Source organism: Gracilinanus agilis, chromosome 3, assembly GCF_016433145.1.
Source record: "Gracilinanus agilis isolate LMUSP501 chromosome 3, AgileGrace, whole genome shotgun sequence".
Classification (NCBI taxonomy): domain Eukaryota; kingdom Metazoa; phylum Chordata; class Mammalia; order Didelphimorphia; family Didelphidae; genus Gracilinanus; species Gracilinanus agilis.
In genome coordinates this window covers 270,140,966-270,167,773 of record NC_058132.1, presented here as the reverse complement: position 1 = coordinate 270,167,773, position 26,808 = coordinate 270,140,966, and the positions used below count along the sequence as shown (strand labels likewise).

Here is a 26,808-nt window from a genome sequence, read left to right as displayed (position 1 = left end):
TGATTTTTTTCTCAACTTATCTTTATTGTCTTTGTTAAATCAATGACCACTACATATATCCAATAGCAATCAGCATAGCACACATTCAATAATTGTGGCTTGACAGTCAGCAATTATACAAAATTGGTGTGTCCAGGATGTTATCTAACCTTCAAAATAGTACTTACCTTCTGCAAAATTAATGGTTGTAATTTTAGAAAGAAGTGTTTAAAGGACAATAACCTATCTACCCTCTGGTTTGTGATGAGGATCAAATGAGACAATAATTATAAAGCACTTAACAGTGCCTGGCACATCATAAACCCTATGTAAATGTTAGCATTATTGTTGTTATTGTTATTGTTGTTAATTTTTTAAATGGAAACTAGTGATATTAAGAGGGAGAACATTTCGGCAAGGGGGAACATTGAGTATAAAGGCACAGAGATGGGGGGATAAGGAATAGCAAGTAAGCCTGCATGGCTCATGGTAGAACCTATGCAATATTCCTAGATGCTTCCTTTGCCTTTTTGGAACCTCATTCTATCATATTTAGATTCCTGCACCAGGCTCCTAACTCAGCATTTCCCAAATTGGTATTCTGTCTGTATTATGTGAACATCAAATGAGAAAACCTTGGATGTAGAAATAAAAAAAGCATTGAGCACTTATTATGTGTAAAGCACTGCTAAGCTCTGGATATACAAATAAAAATTTGGACAGCGAAATGGTTCAGTGGATAGAGTGCTGGGCCTGTAGTCAGGAAGACTTATTTCCCTGAGTTCAGATCTGGCCTCAGACACTAGCTGGATGATTCTGGGCATATCACTTAATCCTATTTGCCTTAGTTTCTTCATCTGGGAAATGAGCTGGGGAAGGAAATGGCAAAGCACTACAGTATTTTCCAAGAAACCCCAAAGAGTAGGACACAACTGAAAAACAACTGGACAACATATAAATAAAAAAACAAGGACAGTCCCTGCCCTCAAGGAAATTATATTCTAAAGGGGAAAGATTATACACATAGAGAGGTGGTGGCCAGTTAGGAGAATTTTGTTCCAGAAAGAAGTGATAAGTGATACCAGAGGGTAGCAGATGAACCATATTTCAGATAGGACAATGACAGAACCAATTTTATCTCAGTTCTAGAACTGAAGGAAGAGAGAGGTAGGTGATGGTCATAATCATAGAGCTGAATGGAAAAGTAGTCATCTAGCCAAAGTATTAGAGGTTGCCTAGTACTTTTAGTACTCATTTTACAAGTGAGAAAATTGAGACCAGAAAAGGTGGTTGCTTGAACACAAATAATAAATGACAGAGGCAGTATATAAACTCCAGGCTTATGTCTCTAGAATGTATAAATGCATTTGTATACCACCTGGTCCAGTGATCTTTTCACTGGATCACACTGGAGAAGCTTGATGACCTCCTCCTAGACAAACCCTGACTTGTTCCCAGGTAGAAACTCTAGAGCAACATTTCACAATGTAGAATGTTACACTCAAATATGTTTCTATGGCTTTTTTGGGGGTTATGAATATAGGCTCACATTCCTCTTATTTTACTATAGGCTCACATTCCTCTTATTTTACTATAGGCTCACATTCCTCTTATTTTACAACAAATTTTCCTCCTATCCTTCCTATATTCTAAGGTTACTTTGTACTCCTAAATTCTCAGAGCAGTATTTATGGTCAAAATTGCCAGGGAAGAAGTAATATCTTAACTAATTCCTTGCCTCAAATTTCTGTATCTTGAACACATTAATTGAGCTGAATGTGCTAGATACCAATGTGCCTCCTAGATACCCTTAGACAGAACCATTCTCACTGCCTCTGAATAAACCAAGCTAAGAGCTCAGAAATTCCTAATTTATTTAAGTGTCATAAGACCAGAACTGAACAAGAGCTAAGCCTCTCACCATTGCTCTCTGATGCTGGTGTATAATGCAATATAGGAAGGATACTAGGACCTAGACTTTTGAGCCCTCATATTCATTCCCTTTCCTTTCCTTTCCTTTCCTTTCCTTTCCTTTCCTTTCCTTTCCTTTCCTTTCCTTCTGTCTTGGAGTCAATACTGTATATTGGCTCCAAGGCAGAAGAGTTGTAAGGGTAGGCAATGAGGGTTAAGTGACTTGCCCAGGGTCACACTGCTGGGAAGTGTCTGAGGTCAGATTTGAACCTAGGACCTCCCGGCTCTAGGCCTGGTTCTCAATATACTGAGCTACCTTACTTTTCAACATTTGATACTATTCATTCTCTCTCCCTTTCCATTGGTTTCTTTTTCCTTTTTCCTTTCTATGTCATCCTTTCATCCTCTTTTATCATGAACACTGTTGTAGGTACATTCTAAATACAGTCACTCTCACTGTAAAGTCAGAACCAACTTCTCAATTCATATTTTTTCCTTCATTACACCCATGCAGGCTTTTTTAGGGACCAGTGTCAACAGCATGGCCACTCCTCTGAACCCACAAAACCTGGGTTGGCAGGGAGTCCTGCAACCCTACAATGCAGCTCTTCTCCCTTGACCATTTGACTTCATAGCTGTTTTGATCTCTGACTACATTCCCTATACATTTGGGCTCATGCACTGTTGCTATCAAGTAATCTCTTTGTGTTTTACACAAATTTTGTCATATTCCTTTCCCCCTAAATCCCCCTAGACAGCCACACTTGGCTCTCTAAAGAATCTATATTGTCTTAGAAGTGGTTCTATCACTTAATTCATGCATTTGGAGCTCTCTCTAGTTTCATGCCACCTTACCTTTCCAATCTAATTGCAACGAATGTATAGTTTTTCAAGGTAATTGAAGAATTCTATGTATGTGTGTATATATAAGAACTATATGTATAAGTATGGGCACTTTTTAAGATTAAAAAATTTCCTTTGAAACACTCAGAGAAAAAAAGAACTCTATTGTACTACAAGATTTAGCATTACTAGGTCAAATTCCTTTTATGATGATGGAATATGCTTTATCATTTATTTTTAAGACTTAATAAAATTTATATTACCATCACTATTTGACAGTTATAAGGCAAAATGACAGTGGAAATAATGCTGAATTTTGAGTTGAAAAACTTGAATTCAAGTTCTGATTCTTTTATTTTCTGGTGAGAGGACAAGTATTTTTGAATTTCATTTTCTTTAGCTTTAAAATGAGAACAGTAATCCTCCAATCAATCAGTAAGCATTTAAGGACCTGTGATGTGTCAGTCTCTAAGATAGAAACTAGAGATAAAATGACAAAAAGAAAAAGGAATTCCTTTCTAAAAGGAGTTATATTCTATTAAGAGGGGCAACACATACATATATAAATATTTACAAATGTGTCTAATTCTCTCCATCCTTAAAAAAAAGTTATCTTACCATCCCCATAAGCAATCATTCTATATCTCCTCCTTTCTCCACTAAATTAATAGAATAACTTGTCTATATTCACTGTCTCTATTCTTCTCACTCCTCAGCACATCTTGGTTTCATACCTCATCACTTAACTTATTCTCCAAAGTTTCCTGTGCTCTTGTTGTCATATATTTTTCTCAGCTCTCACTCATTTTCTCACAGCATTTTCTCAGCTCTCACTCTTGACTTTTCTTTAACATTTGACAATGTTGACTGCTCTGGTTGACCTCTTTATTTCTGTGATGCTGTTCTCATGTGATTATTTTCCCAACTATCTTAGTTGTCTTTGTTAAATCAACACCCACTACTTAACATTCATAACTTGTGGATATACTTCAGGATTCTATCCAAGGTCCCATCTATCTCTATACTTTCTCACTTGATTTCATTAGATCTAATGGATTTAATTAGTGTGTGTCTCCCAGATTGGTATATCTAATCTTAGCCTTTCTCCAGAATTCTAATTCCACATCACCTGCTGTCTATTGGATATTTAGAACCTGATGTCCCCATAATATCACGTCCAAAATGATGCTCACCCTATCCCTTATTTTCCTTCTTCCTCAAACTTTTTTTCTGAGCTTTCCTATCATTGTTGAGCTCAGTCACCAAAGTTCATAACCTTGTGTCATCATCAACTCCTCACTCTTACCTCTCACATTCAGTTAGTTGCCGTTTATGGTTATTTAAGCCTACACAACATTTTTCACAACTGCTCATTCTCCTTCCTCACTTAGCTACTACCTTTGTTCAGGTGCTCATTACCTCTTATCTGGAAAATAGCAAAAGTCTTGTAATTTATCTTTCTTCCTTAACTCTTGCCTTACTCCATTCAACAAGCCAACAACATTTGTAAGAGTTTAATATATGCTAGGCACTATGCTAAGCTCTGGAAAGATAGCTCCTGCTCTTGAGGAACTTACATTCTAATGGGGGGAAGATAATACTTAAAATTGAGCTGAAAAGCTGATGGGGGTGGGGAGAAGAGATTTAGGTGCCTGACAGCAGGATATTATAGAATTCATCCAGGAGAGTAAGATGTGCCACCTGGAGAGGAATGCAGGCATGGCAGACTTGGTGGTCCTCCTTGGAACAAAGGCTTCAGAAGGAGACTGCCAATCAGAGGAAGAAGCAATAGTGGCAGAGGGTACCTCCAATGCGTGAAGTCCATGGGAATAGTGAGCTCTCAGTGTGGACATGTGAAGAAGCTTTGGAAAGTTACCCTGAGTCAAGAGTGCAGTCCATCATCATTGGTCATTCATTCTTTGGCAGGAGAGCCCCCTCACTTCATCTTGATATTGTATTTTGACTCCTGTCATTTTGAAACGCTTTTTAAAGATTGATTTGGAAGAATAGTCAGAGCAGTTTTGGCTTTTTGTTGCTCCTAAGTTGCTACCTTGGCTCTGCCTCCTTGGTCATTTATTCTTCAGGAATGGAATACACATCTTCCCCTTTCTGGCTCTGCCTCTTTTATAATCCCAAGTTTTCTTAAAGTCTCAGCTCACAGGTTGCCTTTTACATGAAGCTTTTCCTGATCTTCCTTAGATGCTAGTAGCCTTCCCCCCTTGGCCCACAATCACGCTTATCTTTATCTTGCATAAACAAACATATACACACATTGCATGTTGTCTACTCTCCTAAAATGCAAATTTCTTGAGGCCAGTGACTATTTCTCTTATTTTTTATTCTCAGAGACCAGCATAGTACCTGTCACAGAGCAGATACTTAATAAATACTTTTTTTGTATGATGTTTTAAAGTGGATTCTTAGGTTACATATGTGGTGGATTATAGAGCCTTTAAAGTTCATTCCAATTCTGATTCTGTGAAGTAGAATTTTGAATATTAATATGTTTTATAGAATGTTTTTATATCGGGGTATGGAATCTCTGGTCTATCAAGGCCCTAGAGCAGTGGTTTCTAAACTTTTTTGGCCTACTGCCCCCTTTCCAAAAAAATATTACTTAGCTTACTTACTTTCACCCCTTTCCAAAAAAAATATTACTTAGCTTACATCACTGCCCCCTTACAGTTATTCACCGCCCCCAAATGCACCTGTGGCCTGCAACACTTCCCCTGGATCGCTGCAGCACCCATCAGGGGGTGGTGGCACCCACTTTGGGAATCACTACCCTAGAGAGAAAGAAAAAAACAAAACTATGTGTGAAAAACAACTTTTTTTTTGCATGTTATTCTAAAGAATTTCTGACATTGACATTAGAAATGAAGAATTAAGAACATAAAATCCTATATCAATGGCTTGTCATGACTTGGAGGTGATTCTGAGTTCACAAAGTCTACGCTAGTTCCCTGAAAATATTGGCAACTTATACCACTCTGGAGAGACTTCAAGTACTGTCTTGACTAAAGAGTCTGATTTTCAGGGACCAGCTTAGCTGTATTGCAGAGACCTCACCAGTCTGCATGCCATTTAATGGTGAATTCTTAGGCCATGACAACAAATGAAACAAAAGAAAATATAAATTGGTCTTTCATTTTCAGTGGCCTCCTTTCTCATCTACAGTTATAGTGGCAGACAAAGGGACATTGTGCACTAAGACTCACAGAACTTTTGTACTTTTTATGATCTTGAACCTAAAAATTGGTACTCTAAATGTGTCATGCTTGTCTAATGACTGAGTAGCTTCTGGAAAAATTAATTCACAACAATTTTAATATTCTGAAACAAGAAGATTAAAGAAAGTTACATTGGAATTAAAAGATGAGCCTCCTTAGAAAAGTTAGTAAAGAGCTTGGTGGAATTTATTATGCGTCCAAAGGCAATACGGTATTTGGGATCATGATATCCAAATATCATGGGATGTTTTGCAATCTTGTATTTCAGTGTTCATGATGACTATATTCAAAAATAGCATCATGAAGATAGTTGTAGCTTACGAACCAATATCATACAGAAAACGAAGAGGCAAAGAAATTCTTTGAAGATCCTCCAAATTAAATGAACATATATAGTGATACTTAGTGACTTTAAATGCAAGGGTTGGAATAGATGATGAATATGACAAATATTAGAGACTATGGACTAGTAATAAGGAATGAAAGGTAAAAAAAAGACTACATATAAGCCTTCTGCTTATGCATCCTGAATACTTTCTTTGAGAGAAGAATCCTAAGGTACTCAATGTGGAAAAGCACCAAATAGCTTCACAAAAATGCAATTGATTATATTTTAATACATGGAAAATGACTGTTGATAGGGGAGCCATTCTTGAATCAGCTGTCTGTGTATTGGCAGAGAACAATCTGTCAAAGGTTAGAATGAGTGCCAAGGTAAAGGAAAAGATAATGAGAAAAAAGCTAGCATTGGGGGCATCTAGATGGCTCAGGGGATTGAGATCCAGGCCTATAGATGGGAGATCCCGGGTCCAAAACTGGCCTCAGATGCTTCCTAGCTATGTGACGCTGGGCAAATCACTTAACCCTAATTGCCCTAAGCCTTACCACTCTTCTGCCTTGGAATCAACATAGAATATTGATTCTAAGGTGGAAGTTATAAGTAAAAAAAAAAAAAGAAAAGAAAGAAAAAGAAAGCAAGCTATAGCATTTAATGAAAACAACTCTTAATACAACTTATTTAAGCAAGTTCTTGATTAGAAGTGATATATGGAAGGAAGAAATAAAAAAGACACTGGTTATAATAGTTTCATAAGAAGCTCAATGTAAATCAGTTGCCATAATGAGAAAAACCAAAAGAACCTGAAATAACTTATTTAGCAAACACTGGACTTGATAAGTGGAGAAAAAGAGCAGCCAAGGGCAGTCAGTACTGGTTTAGAATATAATTCTGTACAGAATTTTGCTCAGAAACATGGTGGAAGACTATAAAATGCATTGCCTCATAAAACAGAGAGAAGCACTGGAGGATAAAGCTAGTTAAAGCTTTATGAGGGACTCAACTCAGTATTTATTCTGAGGATATTTAAAGATGAAGTTGGAAGGAACATACCACATAGACAAAAGATAGAAATGATCTGCAGACATTTTCTTCATAAACTCATTTCACCAGCAAGGAAAGTGGAGATATCACACTTAGATTCTAACATCACAGTTCTGAATGTATTTTTATAGGAGGTAGAAATGTCACTGAGGAGAATAAAGATGGAAAAAGCAACTGGATTAGAACAAGTGTGCACAGAAGAGATTCATGAGAACATTGCCTCGAGAGATATTGTAATGATGAGGATATTGAAGGCTCAGAAGGTATCAGAGAGAAAACTACAAAGGCATAGAAAAAAATTTTGTCCAGCCATTCTGAAAAACAATTTGGAATTATATCCAAAAAGCTATTAAACTGTACATACCATTTGACCCAGAGGTAACATAACCAAGCCATAGACATTAAAGAAAGAAAAGAACATGTGTACAAAAAAATTATGTAGCAGTTCTTTTTTTTTTTCATGGCAACAAATTGGAAATTGAGGGATCTCCTGCTCATCAGCTGGGAACTAGCTGAACAAGTTATGGTATATAAGCATGATGGTACACTATTTTGCTGTTTGAAATTATGAAGGGGATAGTTTCAGAAAAACCTGGGAAGACTTGTATGAACTGATACGTCACAAAGGAAGCAGAACTAGGAGATCATTTTATACAATAACAACAATATTGTAAAAAAATTTGAAAGACTTAGGGACTGATCAGCACCATGACCAACCAGTGGACTCACCATGAAGCAAGCTACCCACCTCTTAATAGAGAAGTGATTGGCTAGGGTAGAGATTGAAACTTTTTTTTTTTTTGGTGGAGAAGGGCCAGTGTAGAAATTAGTTTTGTTTGAACTCTACATGTTTATAACAGAAGTTTTATTTTTCTTTTTGTCTCAGTGGAGAAGGGAGGAAGGAGGAGCATGGGTTGGGGAGAAAGAAGGCAAATCTTTATCTGAAAAAAAAAGTAAATAAAAAGAACCAGAGTAAAATATTTCATCCCATTTTATGAATGAGAAGGGTAGACTGGGTCATATGACAAGAAAAAAAGAATAACAGTTGGATGCCCAATGTATTCCATTGATATCTTTGTGATATAAAGAAATAGTGCAGAAGGCCATTGGATGGATATTTTACTGCAAACTTAAGGGGGGGCATGGACAAGAATGGAATAGGATGGGCAGGCATGGATAGGTCATAGTCTGCCTTATATCAGTGAGCTCATAGATCCCTTTAAATATTTGATTAAAAAATATAGAACATCCTGATGGTATGACTTCTTAGGTTCCTGTCACTAGAGTGAAGACCATGTTGTATTTTTCACAACTACAGACTTAAGGAAGGAAGATATCACTTCGTGATACTTAATTCATGGACTGGTTGTTAGAAATACATTTAATTCATGAACTTAGAAGTTCTCTACTCTTAGCATAAATATATATGCATGCTAAGAGTAGAGTAGCATATATATATACATATATGCTGAGTAGAGAACTATATATATATGAGGGAGAAAAAGAGAGTGAGAGAGAGAGTGTCTTGGTCTAAATAGTATTGGCATACTGCTTTGTTTAAAATAAAGGTTATTTGACTTTTAAATTAGTGGGACACATTAACATGCAAATCATTAAATAACAAGTGGAATAACCCAGTTTTTAGAAAAATTGCTATATGTTTCTTGAGGCAAAGAGTCTCAAGACTCAAGTAAAAGATTCAAAACCAATCATTATCAATGGAACTATGACTGAGAGGAGAAGAATCTGTAGAGCAACTGAACACTGACCAAAGAGTAATTTTATGCCCTGTGAGAGTAGACTGTGGGTAACATGGTAGATTTTTCACCATTCTTCTATAGCCATTAATATCATTGTTTTGAATAACAAAAAAAAGATGCTGACTAGATTCTAGCATTTTAGCTAGTGTTTCTGATGAAATTTAATGTCTTGGTTGACTTAGAATACTAAGGTTGTGGTATCCATGCTTACTGATCACTGAAATCTTGCTATAGTTCTTTATTTTTTAGGCATGTGGGTCTAAAAAATATGCTAAAGGCGAAGAAGGCAACAGCTCCTGTTGTATTTGAAAACAGTAACTGGAAGAATACATTACTGAGACAGTAACAGAAGAGAGTCTTTATCAATAGAAAGGCATTTGGACAGATACACGAATGAGGGCCTTTTTGATCTGACATCTCAAATAATTGACTGAATAATGACTATACTTTGCTACAACTTATAGTGATTAGTAAAAAGCACTTTGGAGTTAGATTTTTATGGGCAATTAGCAAATTTTGTTTTATCTCATGAATTAATATTCATCTTAGATATTTCATTTAACTGATGTTGTTCAAACTGTGCTTCCCTGAAAGAGCTTTAAAGAGTAATTAGGAATTAAAAATTTAATTAAAAAAATCACCTCCTTTGCTGATGAGCAGAGTGTGGTTTATTTCTTCCTCCATTATTCTGAAGTGAGACCAAAGACATCATATATTAGGCATAGCTTACTGTGCAATGGCTTAAGGACCTATGTGATTCTTCAGATCTTTGAAGGAATAATGAAGAAATTAAAAGCATTTTATAAATTGTGCTATTCAAGTAATTTTGAGGAACTAAAATAAATTTTAGGTATACGTAATCACAAGATGCATAATATATGTATTTTAGTAGTTCTACTTAGTATTATGTATGAGCTAAGTATTATGGGACTTTTTTTTAGAGGAGAGGAATGGAGTATTTATGATTGTCTGATAATAGTGGTAATTCCTGGCAACTGCCCTTGGTCAGGATGACCACTCTTATACAACAAGTTGTTGTAAAGAAAATGGTCCTTTTAGAAATGCATTCCTTTCAGTAAAAGGGTGAGGGACTATGTGGAGCATTGCTTATGCTGTCCACTCTGGTCACATTTTGTTGCAAAGGAATGCTCCTCGAGTCTGTTGAGGTGGAATATATCTGGAAATGACTAATGTAAAAACAAAGTGCATCAATAAAATGTATTATTTAAAAAATAAAGAAATAAAATGAAACTTTTTTTTCTTGTTGTTGTCTATATGGTAGAAACCAGAGTATGTTTATAATTTTACACTCAATTTTTCAACTTCTTGGTGGGCAGTGAGTTTTAATCCTTTTTGTGTCTGAGATACCTTTGGCAGTCTGGTCAAGCTTGTGAGCCTCCTACTCAGAATAATATTATTTAAATGAATAAAACAAAATACATATTTTAATTTCAACCTAATTAGTTTATTTTGTAATCCTATCAAAATATTAAACAAATTTATAGACTCCTAGGTTAAGGACCCTTATTTTAGTTTTAAAGGAAAATTTAGAATTAATCATATTGTTATGCTAAATTAAACTTTTTTAATTATATAAATTAAGTGAAAACTATAATATATTTCAAATTCATTTTTGTAAAAACAGTGGTAGAGCTCAGTTTTTACCATGACTAGAAAACTTTGCAAAACAAAACTTCTTTCCATTGCTTATGTGAAACACATTTGTTTTGAAGAAGTACTTTCTAGTTAGAGATGAGTAAAGATGGAGGCATTAGAATATCTGGGCCTTTTCAGCTGTTTTCTCCCCCCCCAATGGAAAAGAAGGGGGGGAACAATGCTTTTTAAGAAAGTGTATAAAGCACATTAGTGTTTCTCTCTCTCTCTCTCTCTCTCTCTCTCTCTCTCTCTCTCTCTCTCTCTCTCTCTCTCTCTCTCNTCTTCTCTCTTTTTTGACATGATCTAATTTACCAAAAATAGTTTCACTAGATTCATGTTTTCCTTATTTGAGACCGTTGACAAGAGAACCAATTGCTTAAAGTTCACAGGATCAGCTAGAAGACACTATAAGAGTATTCTAGTTTAGCTTCCTCATTTTCAAATGAGGAAGCTAAAAGATTCAGACAAATTAAGTGATTTGTCCAAAGTGACAAAGGTAGTGACGGACACCAAATTTGAACTCAAGCCCTCTGGCTCCAAATCCAGCGGTCTTTAATATTGTACTATGATGCTTTCCCAAATTACAAAGACAGTTACTTTGGCAGGCAGGACATCACAATGGCCAGCTGGTTAACTGAATACACTGGTGAAACCAGTTGTCTGCATCATGTAGACAGAGCACCCACCATTTTGCTTATTATCTTGGCAATGATGTTTTCAGAAGTGGCCTCATGATAGATTTCCCAGTTGCTTTCTCTTTTCTTTCCAGGTCTTGTGTCCTAATGTCCAAAGTGTCTCCCTGTGATTGTCCTCTGCTGAATGCTGTAGCATAGGCTTTGCCCCACAGTGCCAAAATTTAGAAGGCACTGATAGCACTTGTATTCTTCCTCTAGGTAGATCCAAGCTTAGGACCTCATTAATACGAAGAATTAATTAAAGCATGATGGCACCAGATGGCATGTGTCTGATTCTTTCATCCCCACAGCAGCTGAACCTCACTGGAGCGCCTTCCCAGCCCCATCCTTTTGTTTATTATCTTGGTAGTGACCTCACGATAGACATCCCAGTGTCTTTCTCTTTTCTTCCCAGGTCTTGAGTCCCAATGTTCAAAGTGTGTCCCTGTGAATCTCTTCTGCTGAATTAAGTTGTTCTAAAAAGTTGTTTTGAAGGTGCCGTGCCTTTCTTGATAGTTGTGGTATTTGCTTATAGTTCCAGAGTTACATGTTATGGTCTGACAGATAAACAAAGTTAACATTTTCCTTTGAAGTTGATGGTTTTAGCACTGTGTAAACCTAGACTAAATATTTAGAATTTTGAAAAATCCTTTAAAATAGGGATATTTGTATTGCTATAACATAAAAAAAACCTAGTGACTGATAAGTACAACTTTATAATATGCGCCATTAATATAGTGCTTTATGATTTATGAAGTATTTTCTACATCACAGTGCCTTGAAATACATAGTATAGGTAATATTACCCCCATTTTAGAGACAGAAAAATCAAGGTTCATAAAGATAAAACAATTTTCTCACAGTGTTGTAACTAGTAAGAGAAGCACAATTAGTAATTGACAGAATTAGCATTTATTTAGTGCTTTAGTACATTACTAATTCCTGAGGGTACAGGTACAAGCAAACAAACACAGTCCCTGTTCTCTAGGAGCGTCCCCTTAAATGGGCTGGGGGAGACAAGTCAGATGGGCAGCCTAGAAAGGGAGGGGTTGCAGAATGGACCAGAGTGCAGAACATCTCACCAGGGAGTGAGAGAGAACTTCTAGGCATTCTCTTCAGGGACGGAGACTCCAGGTGGGGTGGAGGGGGTCAGAGAGGCCAAGGGGACAGTGGGAAGTGGCCCCTTCTGCTCCAGTGTGCTGGGCTCCATGCATGTTCATCTCTATTTTGTCTGTATCCTTCTGGGTGCTTGCATCATATATCCCTAAAATGATGCTCCATGTAACCAAGTGAGAATGGTCCGTTTGTGTTTCAGGTCAACTTAGCCCATGTTGAAGCAGCAGATTGTTTCTTAGAAACTAACCTGAAGGAACTTCCTTCAAGAGAAGCTCAGCTTGCAAGTCTCCAGAGCACTACTGAGTTTGATATCCTTGTTATTGGCGGAGGAGCAACGGGATCTGGCTGTGCCTTAGATGCTGTTACCAGGGGTAAGACCTGACGTAGGTGGGGGCGACCCAAGTGGCTGTCTGATTTCATCACAAACAATAATTTACCTTTATTAAATGTACCAATTACTGTGCTCCTAAAATCATGGCTTTGCATTTGTGAATGCAGTGTGGAAGAAATTTCGCTTATGATCTGTTCTAGTCCTGGTGCCCATACATCATCGTGGGGATGGAAGCAATAAGTATATGTTTCTTATTAAGTAAAAAACCACTAATGAACATCATAGTGCTTTGGACAGAATGACTATTGATTTTTGTGTAGCAGAGTGGGTAGCCCTTTGAATTATGTGAATTCTCAAAGGACTAATGATTTTTATCACTGTGGAGATTTCCTGGTCTGAGAATGCCCTCCGCTAAAGCAAATTTCAGCTTTTCTAAAATTGAATAGATTTGCCTTAGATCAGTGCTTAAGGCACAGAGAAATCAAGTCAGTCATTCATGGTCTTATGATTAGTGTCATAGATAGGATTTGAGCCTAGGTTTTCTTGATTCTCGAGTTCTTCACTGGCTTCCATTATGTTAGACCATCTACATTATATCTATATACATGAATAAAGAAAATCTAGATAGCATAGTGTATAGGGTTCCTGACTTGGGGTCAGGAAAGCCCAAGTTCATTTCTGGCCTTAGATGTTTACTAGCTGTGTGACCCTGGACCAGTTACCTAACCCTGTAGCCTCTGTTTCTGCTTCTGTAAATGAGCTGGAGAAGAAAATAGTGAATCATTCAAGTATTTTTGCCAGGAAAACCCCAAAAGGAGTCATGAAGAGTTGGACACAATTGAAAATGAGTAAACAAAAAAAGGACATCTTAAATGGACATCGAAAACAATCAATAAGCTGGATTTGCTGTCATTTAGAAAAATAATAGAGATAATAATAACTAAAATTTGTGTAGTACTTACTATGTGCCAGGCACTGTGTTAAGCACTTTGTAATGATTATCTAATTTAATCTTCATAACAACCTTGGGAGAGATAGGTGTTGTTGTTGTTGTTGTTGTTGTTATTATTATTATTATTATTATCATCATCCTCATTATATAGAGGAGGAAACAGGCAAACAATGCTTAAGTAACTTGCCCAAGGTCATATAGTCATTAAGCGTCTGAAGTCAGATTTGAATTCCTGTGTTTCTGAATTTCAAGTCCAATATTCTAGGCACTGTACCACCTAGCTGCCTCTAGAAAGTCCAGAACAGGTCAGATCATATTTCAGAAATTGCCTGTTTCTCTAAATACTTTGTTTCAGGGACATTATATATAACCGTGTTTTATTGAACATATCACAATCTCAGAAGAACTTAAAGTGTAGATAACCCATAAGGCAATGGAAAGACGCATGGTGGGCATTAAAAGGCTTCAACAAAAGATTTTCTGTCTGTGTGACTGGACTAATGGCTGAACCTTAAAGAAAAAATACCAATGTAGTGTAGTACCAATGATGAGTTGTGTATCAGAAATGGTAGGAAAGAATTATTGATGAGACCCCAAAAGGATAAATGCCAGCCACTTAGTGAGAATAAATGATGACCCATGAATGTTCCCAGTGTTATAATTCTCTAGAATGCTGAGTAGAGTCTCAATGGAGATCTTGTGGAAAAATCTGGTAATGAATGACTAGAATAAGACCACTTGGAGCAGCTGTTTTCTGTCTGTGGAAGGAACATTCTCCACACTAATGAGATCCAAGATTCTTCTAAGTTGTTGCCACTGATAATCATGAAAAGAGCTAAGCTTTCCAAATGGAATTAGACTTTTCTTACTCGGCAGGGAAAGAGATCTTTTGATAAGCTTGGAGTGCAGTAGCTCAAGTTGCTTGTCCTTCTAGGGAGATGGTGCTTAGGGTGCTGCCTTCTTGTTTGGGTTTAGCCCCCAGATTAATTTAATTGTGTTAGATCTTGTCAGGCTTCCATTTTTTTCATCTCTAGTATAACAGAGGAATAAAGAGGCAACTTTTGAATAGTAGATAAAGACTTCATAAGGACCTGGATTCAAGTCCTCAAACATAGACTGCATTAGTCAGCCAGTAAAATTTTCAAGCACTTACTGTATGCCAGGCACTGTGCTAAGTACTGGAGATGCAGAGAAAGGCAAAAGACAATTCCTGCTCTCAAGGAACACATAGTCTAACAGGAGAGAAAACATGCCAACAATTATGTCCAAATAAGCTATATTCAGGATGCACTGACATCTCTTCCACTGTACTAGCCCATCCTTTTATGTCTATCCATCCATCCATCCATCCATCCATCCATCCATCCATCCTCAACCCATCTGTCTGTCTAACTATCTATCTCTCTATGTATCTATCTCCATCCATCTATCTATCTAAACATCTTGGGCAGGATAAATAGGAAGTAATCAACAGATGGAAGGTACTAGAATTGAGGGGGACTACAAAAAATTTTCTGTTTGTATGACTGTGATCTAATGGTTTAACCTTTAATCCAAGAAAAGATACCACTGTAGTATGCGTTCAAAGAGGAAGATGAAAGCTCAGGTTTGAGTCTTCCAGCCTCTCTCTCCCCCAAATAGTAATAAAGATAGTAATTAATACTTACACTATCATCTCACAGGTTATTATGAGGGAAACACTGTTGAACAACTGCAAGATATCCTCACAAATGTGAGGTTGTGGAGCCATAATAGTGCTATTTCTTCTGTTTTGAGTCATGATCCTACAAGTCACTAAGAAGGCAATCTTTGAGAGTTACTATGATCCCAAGTATGTCCCCTGGTGGCCAGTCTTGTAATGGCTCTATTAACCATCCCGGGATACTCCTCAAATGGCAGAGACATGCAATCCATCCCCCAATGGTTTAAATGGTTTGTTGGGGTTGAGATCTTGACAGAGCTTTTGTTCTAGTGACTAACATTCTTGTGACTTGTCATCACTGCACATAGATAATCTTGCCAAAATTTGTACTTTTTAAAAAAATTCTTTATATATGCCTTTTTTTTCCCTACTCAAGGCACTGCCCTGGTAAAGGCCTTTATCACCCCTTGTGGTGGGTCTTCTAGCCTCTAATCTTTTCTCATCCTAACCCATCTTCTGCTCAGCCCATCAAAATGGTTTTCCTGAAGTATATAAGCTTGACTCTCTGTGGCCCCATTTGGGGTTTTCTTGGGAAATATTGGACTGGTTTGCCATTTCTTTTTCCAGCTCGTTTTACAGATGAGGAAACCAAGGCAAATGGGGTTGAGTGACTTATTCAGGGTCACACAGCTAATAAAGGTCTGAGGCTTGATTTGAACTTGACTCTTCCTGATTCCAGGCTCAGTGCTATATCTATTTCATTACATAGGTGCCCTCAAGATGCTCGAGAGAAGTGATGGAGAACCTTTTAGCGGGTGGGTGATGTCCTCAGGTGTACATGGAGAGGGGGAGAGGAGAAGCCTGGCCCTATATCCCTCTGGCTTTCTAGTAACAAACTCTGGTGAACTCTGTGCTGGGATGATGGTGCGTGTGCCCACAGAGAGGGCTCTGAGTGCCCCTTCTGGCACATGTGCCATAGGTTTACCACCATGGCTTTAGAGGCTTTCTATTCCTTCTGGGATCAAATATAAAATGCTTTAAAAAAATCATTTAAAGTTCTTCACCTAGAGTGCTCCTTCCCTTTCTAGTATTCTTAAACTTGATTCTCATGAACCTTCTCTATAATCTGAGAACTCTGGTTCACACCATGCTCCTTTTACTCAGTGCTCCATCTCCTGCCCTTGTCCCTTTCCATTGGCTATTGCCAATGCATGGAATGGGCAGCTAAGTGGTACAGTGGTTAGAGTGCTAGGCCTGAAGGCAGGAAGATTCATTTTAGGTCTTAGACACTTACTAGCTGTGTGAACCCTGGGCAAGTCATTTAATCCTGTCTGCCTCAGTTTCCTCACCTGTAAATGACCCAGAGAAGGAAACGGCAAACCACTCCATCATCTGTGCCAAGAAAATGTCAAATGAGGTCAAAGAGTGAGACATGACTGAACAGCAGCAGCAGTAGCAGCAACAACAGAACCTGGAATACTCTCTTTTCCTATGTCTCCAGCACTTAGCAGAGTCCCTGGCACATCGAGCTAGATTCCTGGTCCTTCTTTATGTCTTAATTCAAATATAATCTTCTAGAGACCTTTTTGCTTCCCTCCCAGACCTTCTCCCACCCTGCACATGATCGTGCTTTCCCTCCGAGATTGCCTTCCATTTCCACTGAATACATCTTTTCTGTACATAGTTATTATGTGTTGCTTCCCTCATGAGAATGTGGAGACTCCTGGAGGACAAGGACCATACATTTATCTTCCTTTATCCCCATGGCCTAACAGGAACAGAGTAGATGCTGACTGAGTGTTGGATATCCTAGTATTCCCTATGGACCATTAGAAGGAATCAGAGTAAGATTTTGTTGAGGGCAAGCTATCGCTCTGGCACTCTGTAGTTCTCTGGGATATCCTTTCCCCCTTCTTTAGTATCATAAGGCCTGTGATTCCATTAGTGTGGATGCTCTCTTCCCCAGTGTGGATCACCTCTCTTCTCTGCCTTTAGTGAATTTCATGAATTGCTGGCTTAATACAAAACTGTACTCTGTTTCCTCCCATACCCCTCACCCCAGCCTCCCCATCACAGCCGATTGCCAGCCTTCTGTTGATGACTCTAGCCAGACTTAGCTGGGTTGGGTCTTGGATGCTGAAAAGTTTTTACAGCTTAGTAGTACCTGCCAGATTTTTACTCTATTGATATAGCCTTTAGGAAACTAGTCTCAGCTGTACCAAATTGAGACAATAAAGTAGGACTTTAATGGAGCCAAGCATCAGTAGCATTAAAAATTTAGAATTTGAAAGCTAACTAAAGTTATCTAGTCTAAGCACTACATTTTACATTTGAGGAAACTGAAACCTGCTTAGGCTAAGTGATTTGTTCAGGGTTACACTATTAATTTAGGTGAAAAGACCCTTGGGAGAATTGCTTAAACTTTCTTATCTTTACTTATTTGTAGAATGTAATTAATTGATTATTCAGAAAAACACTGAGGAAGAAAAGTTCTTAATATGCATGAAGCCTTCAAAAGATAAATCAAGTCCCTGGGGTCAGAAACTTGATTCTTCATTTGGTAATTTTTAAAACCAGTTGGTTACCCAGGGAAAGAACAGTTTAGAGTTGTCTTTCACATCAGTGTATTTTTGGTTTTATTTTGGGGTTTTGGTTATGTATGACTTTGCTCTTACAACAGTGACCAATATGGAAGTATGTTTTGCATGACAATAAAAATGGAAAAAAGTAAACTTTCTAGAAGGATACCCATGGTGTGTTCCATTGGAATCCATTCAGTGTGAAGAAAACCCATCCAGGTTGCACCATGGGCATAGAGTGTTAGATTTAGAGTTAGATCTAAATTCAAATCTTAACTTGAATACTCACTAGTTCTGTGGCTCCTGGGCAAGTAATTTAACTTCCTCTTACCTCAATTTCCTGGGATAATAATAGTATCTTCCTCCCAAGTTTGTTGTGAGGATCACACGAGATAATATTTTTAAAGTACTCCATGGATCATAAAATACTACATAAATGCTAACTATTATTTTATGATGATGGCCTCCAATATGTTGAGTCAATTGCCTATGGTAAATTTTTGATAGGACATAAATGAGAGTCACAAAGAATAGGAAGGAATATACATGGGGTTTGATTCACTTTTGATTCACATTGAGTAAATGCTGACATGGATTATAAATACTCTTATTAATTGGTCATCGAAGTAATTTGTTAAGCAAATAGTACAACAAACCCTAAAACTGTTACAGACCTGTTTTTCAGAGCTTTATAGAGCTTTTATTTTTTAAAATAATTTTTATTTTTTAGAAAAGTTATCTTTCCCCTTCACCCCCTCACCTCCTCCTGCCCCATAGCTGATGCGCATTTCCACTGGTTTTAACATGTGTCATCTATCAAGACCTATTTCCAAATTGTTGATACTTGCATTGGTGGTAGTTTTGATTCTACATCCCCAATCATGTCCACCTCAACCTATGTGTTAGAGCTCTTATTTTTAATGGACATAATATTTGACAAATTGAGGAATTCAGAGTTACTCAAAAGTATTACCACTCTAGAGTCTACATTAGTCATGTGGTAATTAATTTCACGGGCAGCTTGGGGGTGCAGTGGATTGTGTGCCTAGCCTAGAAGACTCATCTTCTTGAGTATAAATGTGGACTTATACATTTACTAGCTGTGTGACCCTGGCCAAGTCATTTAACCTTGTTTATCTCAGTTTTTCCTTTGTAAAACGAGCTGGAGATGAAAATGGTAAATGACTTCTGTATCTTTTTGTCAAGAAAACCCCAAATGGGGCCATGAAGAGTTGGACAGGAATGAAATGACTGAACCACAAAAAAAAAAAAATAATTCTGTTTGTGGGTTTTAAAGGTTGTGCACATGATTAGTAATTTCTAAGGAAAGGATATGCATTTTTAATATCTTAGGCACATTGGTTATGGTTTTAGAAAACCCCACAGATTAGTTAAGTTATTTGCATATTGGTTTTTATGGTTTATTTAAAGTAGTTGGTAAACCCATTTAGCTCTACAAGTACAGTTTTCATGCTTGTTTCCATAATGTTGGTAGGTAGGCCTCCAGGGAAAAGTAGAATTTGTAATTAAAATGTACAAAGAATTGCTGAAGGTAATCTATATTTATCCTTTTACTGCATTTTCTGATCGTATCAGTAGCGTTCTGAAGTGTGAAATAATCATAGGCATTTGGTTAATGACTTGTTCATTGTTGCTGTTCATTCATGGAATTTGCTCTTTTATTATGTTTGATGCTTCACTTAACAACAAATTTTGCTTTCTCTGTCTTTGATATGTTTTCACCAAATTATTCCTGATTGTATCCATTAATCTTTAGTCACATTTGACAAAAATAAATTACTGTGATCTTTTAAAGTTACCAATAATAATTAGATTTTTCAGGACATCAAAGTTTTGGAGGGCCAGTAGACATTAAAGCTCTTGTATATCATGGGTGCCCAAGCTATTTTATTGGTGTGATTTTGCGGTACCCAGAAGAGGATGGTGAAGGAAAAGCTACATATTCTTACTATCCAACCATGAGCTATTTTTACCAACCAATTCCATTTCTTTCTAACAGCGGTCAGATTGCATTTGCTTTTTAGAGGTTGTTTTACTAACATGATAACTCCTGGCTTTCCTCTTCTCCATTCCTCTCTTTTCCTCATTCCTGTACTCCCTGATCAGTTATGGTATTAAAGAGAAAGGTTGATGTGTCAGAAGGTGCTCCCTGATGATATGGATTTTTTCTTGGACCACAAGTTCAATATGAGTCCACTCTGTGAGAAGGCAGCCATGATATTATTAAACTTCACTGAGAGAGGACAGAATCAGGAACTGATCATAAAGCTGACTATTCATCAGATTGAACATGAAATCTTGCATTTAGCTCTAGACACCACGCTTTAGGAATGGTATTGATTAGCTGGCCTGTGTTCAGAGGAGGATAATCAGCCTATTAAAGGCCTTGAATTCGTGCCACATGAGGGATCATTGAAGGAACTAAGGATGTTTAGCTTGGTGAAGAGGATTTGGCAAAAAAGACATGATAGTTTCCTTTTAAATATTTAAAAAGCTGTCATGTGGAAAAAGAACTAGGGTTGTTCTGCTTGGCCCAAATAACCCTGGCTGTCTTTTCTTCAGTCTTGAGGATTTGGAGTCAAGAGCTCTGGATTTGAATCTTGACTTGATCTAACACTAGCAGGTCATCAAAATTCTTTAAGCCTAGTTTCCTTATCTGTGAAATGGAAATCTTATATATCATGGGTGCCCAAGCTATTTTATTGGTGTGATTTGGGGGGACCCAGAAGAGAGGATGATGAAAGAAAAGTTACATATTCAGGGGACCCAGAAGAGAGGATAGTGAAGGAAAAGCTACATATTCTTATTATCCAAATTTTGTGATCATAGAGTAATATAAAAGTGCTCCATAAGCTTTGGGGTACAATACAAATGTAAGTTGTCTCTTTCAAGTCAACAGGCACTCATTGCATATGGAGCAGTGTGTACAATGCTGTGGCAGATGTAGGAGAGAGAAAATAATGAAACAGTCTTGACTTATACAAGCTCAAATTCTAGGAAGGGGTATAATAAATGTACTTGTAGCATTTGGGGCACCCTATTTGCCCCACTGGAAACTTACGCTAGATGTCAACATCCATCCAAAACCTCTTTGCTCATGAACCCCTAAAAATACTCACTTTTACCAGCCAGCCAGAGAGCACATTAATTCAAAAGAGATTAAGGTCAATCACACTGAAAGTAAATTAACTGGAAGAGGATAAAAAAATCTCCAGTTCCCTATGTGCCTAGTTTATACTTGTACTTACTGTACTTACCAGTGAAGGAGAGCACATATTGAGAAAAAGTAACCAGGAATACACATAGACATACCTAGACACACATGGGGAATATTGAAGAAGTAACATAAGGTGAAGCAGAGTGCCATACTTCATGCAGGGAAGACATTTGAATTCAGTCCTACTGCAGATACTTGTGTGACCTTGACTAATTCTCTTTACTTTATCTTTCTTGGCTGCAAAATTAGAGTAATAACCTACTTCTTGGGATCGTTATGAGGATTAAGCGAATAAATAATTAATAAAATAAAGGAAGAAAGAATAAAGAATATTTCAAACTTTCAAGTGCTGTATGAAATTCAATTTTATTTTATTTTTAGTTCCAAATTCACCCCCTCCCACTTCCTCCTCCCTTACCCACTGAGAAGGAAAACAAAACCTATTATTAATACATATGGTCAAGGAAAATAAATTACCATTTTAACCATGTTCTTCCCCTTCCCCCAAAATATTTCAGTCTGTACTCCAAGTCCTGTTTCCCTGTGATTCCTCTGGAATTGTGATTGGTCATTTTATCGATCAGTGTTCCTGTCTCAAGATTATTTGTCTTTATATTATTATTGTATAAGTCGTTCTCCTGGTTCTTCCCACTCTACTTTGCATCAGTTCACATAAGTTACTCTGAGTCTATCCCCTTCTTCATTTCTCATAGCACAGTTGTATTCCATCACATTAATGTACCATAATTTTTTAGCTCTTTCCCTTTTGATAGGCACTCCCTCAGGTTCCAGTTTTTTTCCACCAGAAAAGGAGGCATTATAAATATTTTTGTAGATGTAAAGTTATTTCTTTTTTCTTTGATTACTTTGGTATATAGATCTAGTAGAAGTATCACATTCCAGTGCTAAAATGAATTATTTTATCATTAATGACTGTATCTAGGGAACATTGGTGAAGCAGCACATTCCAGGAACTCGTGTAAATAGAGCACATTCATGGGCAATTTATATCTCCATTACTGTGGTGTTGCTGAATTCTTCATAATACTCTCTGATGATCTTGTTGAACAGATCCTTTCTTTCTTGCTATCTTCTGGGCTCTTGTTCTTTAGGGCCATTTCTAGATTTCTATTTATACCTGTTGAGAAACAGTATCTAAAAAGTCTTTTTCTGACAAGGGCAGGTTAATACATCTTTAATCCACAGACAACACATATATGGAAGGATAGTTTACAGAAGCCAGCCAGAAGGTCCCAAACTAAGATTAAATCTACTCTTTTGACTGTATCCATCTATTGCTGATTTGAAGCTTAGGGTTTCAGACTATCTAGTTTTGGATTAGAAATTCCATGTAACTCCTTTTTAATACTTTATAGGAATACTGAGAATCCAAAACTCATTTTGAGAGCCCCACCAAAAAATAATACCAGGAGGGACTATGTGGAATTTGAAGATACATAGTCTATTTTTCTCCCAAGATCTTTGACCAGCATACAAATGAATTTGAACAAGAACTAAATTTAATAAACAAAGAAGGAAAGGTCATTGTCCTCTACTTTCTTAGCTTCCATTCCTAGTAGGTATGTTTACCAGCAGCAAAACCCTTAGTATTTGTTCTATGTGTGGAGAAGCTCAAAATCACTGTATTTCCCTACCTATAAATAAGTTAATGCAAACAATTTGACCAATTTGTATTAGAGTATAGTTAAAAAATGGGAATGTTTGGATGTGCCCTTGTAAGAGATGACATTTGAGTTGAGCCTGGAAAGACTGACTAATGCTCCAAAGAAGTGAGAAAGAAGGGACATGAAGTTTTGGACATGCATGGAACTTGTTGGCATAGAAAGAGGAGATATGGAATGTTGTATTAGGAGATCAACTACTAGGTTGTGAGTGAAAAGCTTTTCTAATATTCCTTTCTTTCTTAGCTTTCTCCTTAAACCACAACTATGGTTTGGTGCAGGTTTTTATATTTATTTTAAAGGATAAATGCAAGTACCATGAATCATTTGGGAGTGGGAAGTCAAAGTCCAAGAAGGAAATGATTTTAATTTCCCAGTATATCTACATCAAAGGTAAGGACAAATGAAAGTGAAGTTTAATTTAGATTATGTAGAGTACTCTGAAGTAGAGTACTTTGGCTATGATTAGACCAGTGTCATGAGATAATGGTAGAAAGGGCAGAGGTCTGTTTCAACAGGGGCAAGGTCATAGGATGCTTAACTGGTGTCTGAATGATGAATAGAAGAGTGCTTGGTGTCAATGTCCTTTTTACATATTACTTTATGTATAACAATAATATGGAGAGGAAATCTTCAACAAAGTGATAGAACAATTTTTGGAACTGTCCAAAAAAATAGTTGGAGAAAAATTAGTAATATAGCAACTTGCAGTATGGGATAGGGAGGTATGAAGTTTTTATACCTTGGTGGATTAAGATGACAAAGAGTTAAAAGCCTGACAGGAAAAAGTTGCAAGAATTCTATTCCCACATTCAACAAACTCAGGTAGCACTTATTAGTAAAATTAATTTTACTGGCTGCTCCCCACACCTGGACTTCTTTTCCTCCTGTCAGCTTCCTTGTTCCCCTGGCTTAAGTCTTAGTTAAAATATTATTTTCTGTAAGAAATCTTTCCTGAGTCCTCCTAATAACTGGAGCCTTCCTTTTGAGATACCTCTAATTTATTCTGCCTTTACTTTTTTGTATATAGTAGTTGGTATGTTAATTCCCACATTAGGTTGAGCTTCTAAAGACTGCCCTCAATGCTGGCAGGGTGCCTGGCACATGATAGGTGCTTAATAGATGATTGTTGACTTGAAAAGACCTCCAGAAATTATTGAGAAATGAAGCTCAGTGACTTGGCCTAGATTCGCTCAAAGTCATACAGGTGGGAGGGTGGGATTTTTGAACCCAAACTCTCTGATTCATAATCTTTTTTAGTACTCATGTTGCCTTTTAGTGCTCACATATGCAGGTCATAATAAGAAAGGCAGCACCATAGATGTATGTTAAAAGTCTGTCCATTTTGATTAGTATCCTTCCTTTACAGCCAAACCCTGTTTTGACCACCTGTGTGCCACTGATTCTTTCAAGATCCGTTTATGTTCTGCAGAAGACCTAGAAATTAGAGGATTGCTACAAATGAATCAGCAATGGAATCTAGTTATTTTAAGGGCGCTGGGGGGACTCTTTTCTTTCCACATTCCTACATTACCAAGACAAAGAATAAGTGGCAAGAACATTGGATTTGGAGTCAAGATCTGGGTTTAAATATTTAGAAGACAAAGAGAAGTCTAGTTGTGTACTTCCAACCACCCAGTAGAATGTGGACTCCTTATGTGCTGTTTTATATTGTTATTTGGAACTCCATTGCTCACTATGGAACTATTTGGACTGAGATCTTAATAGATATTTGTTGGTTTGGGAATGTGTAGACTGAAGCCACAAAAGTAGAGTGGTATAAGATTTTTGAGGTTCATTATTATTGGGCAAAGGAGGCAAAGAGTTATTTTAGCTATTTGTAGAAAGGTAAAAACTTACTTTCAGGAAATTTGGCCTATAGCTGGACACTGAAATCTGTCTTTGTGTGATTTATTACCTTTTTGGATAATTGTTTTTTTCCTGTTATTCCAGCTCTTCTGGGGATTAGAACCTGAACTTTGTATGTCTATATCACTAGTGGTTGGGGAACAATGTAGAAACTAGTTGTTCTTTTATTCCAAGAATGGAGAAATTGAATTTAATTTGGTTCCTTTAAGACCCAACATTTCTGGACATTTGACCTGATTAGTCTGTTGTCAAGGACACTTCTAATTGGTTTATGGATTTCATTTCCCTTTTGAACCATTCTGTAGTTTTTTTTTTTTGGTTATTTTTCCATGTTTTCTTGAGTGAGTTATATATTTCTAATATATATATACATATTTAATTTTTTAATTTTTAATTTTTTTTAATATTTATTTTTTTAGAAAAGTTAACATGGTTACATGATTCATGCTCTTACTTTTCCCTTCACCCCCCCAACCTCCCCCACCATAGCCGATGCGCATTTCTACTGGTTTTAACATGTGTCATTGATCAAGACCTATTTCCAAATTGTTGATAGTTGCATTGGTGTGGTAGTTTTATGTCTACATCCCCAATCATGTCCACCTCAACCCATGTGTTCAAACAGTTGCTTTTCTTCTGTGTTTCCACTCCTGCAGTTCTTCCTCTGAATGTGGGTAACGTTCTTTTCCATAAATCCTTCAGAATTGTCCTGGGTCATTGCATTGCTGCTAGCACATAAGTCTATTACATTCGATTTTACCACAGTGTATTGGTCTCTGTGTACAAAGTTCTTCTGGCTCTGCTCCTTTCGCTCTGCATCAATTCCTGGAGGTCTTTCCAGTTCACATGGAATTCCTCCAGTTTATTATTCCTTTGAGCACAATAGTATTCCATCACCAGCATATACCACAATTTGTTCAGCCATTCTCCAATTGGAGGGCATCCCCTCATAAAATATATATGTATATTTTATATGTAAATATAAGTATATATTTATATACGTTCAATAACAAGCATTATATTGCTTTTCTTTGTCTTGTAATATTTTTAAGACGAGTATGAAATCTTCAAAGAGATTACAAAACTATCTTTTGCTTAGGATTTGAGAGTTCTCTTTTAAAATTTTTTTACCTTTTTTGGGTGAGGTTTTTATTGAAATTTTTGGTATTTCAGTATTTTTCATTATATTCTCTATCACTCACTTTCTAACTCTTCTCCTTTTGCTGATCAACATATTCTCAAAACTGGATTGCAAAACTGCCTTAGATTTTTCATATATTTGTGGGTGGTGTAGGACTCACCAGCTTCTGTTCCTGCCCTGAGGAAAGCAGGACTTGTTACATCTAGGTTTCAACTTTCTTTCTAGTCTGGTACAGTCACATATGCTTTCACCATCTAAATTTCTCACTTGGTTCTACTTTCCCTTTTGTGTCTGAGCTGAGTAAACATCATCAACTTTTTCTTAGATGGGGTGATGGCAGGAAGATTGTTCTGCATCTCACCCCATGAATATTAGTAATGGTCAGTCTTATAAGCCCCCAGGGCATATTAGTTTTCCTTTTCCACCTTGTCTTACAAGGTAGATACTTTTAGACCTTTGCCCTCATGCAGTTCTTCTTTGGGATCTTAAAACTTTTTTCACATAATCAATCAATCAATCAATTAACTAATTAATTGAGAGTCTTCCCCCCACCATAGTTACATGATTCATGTTCTTTCCCTCTTCTCCTCCCTACACACTCCTGGAGCCAAGGAGCAATTTCACTGGGTTTTACATGTATCATTGTTCAAAACCCATTTCCATATTATTACTATTCACAATAGAATGATCATTTCAAGTCAACATCCCCAATCATATCTCCATTGAACTATGTGATCAATCATATATTTTTCTTCTGCATTTCTACTCTCTTTGGGATCTTTTGGCTGCAATATCAAATCAGTTTCTATCGCTTTGCCTTAATT

General features: G+C 37.0%; 1 protein-coding gene across 1 annotated transcript in view; it reads left to right on the top strand.

Annotated features, from left to right (window-relative positions):
- GPD2 (glycerol-3-phosphate dehydrogenase 2) overlaps window positions 1-26,808 on the top strand; it is a 191,745-nt gene that overhangs the window by 83,983 nt on the left and 80,954 nt on the right. Inside the window, exon 3 of the mRNA XM_044669859.1 lies at window positions 12,750-12,921. Coding sequence (XP_044525794.1) covers window positions 12,750-12,921 — 172 coding nt within the window. The remainder of the gene's footprint in view (window positions 1-12,749; window positions 12,922-26,808) is intronic.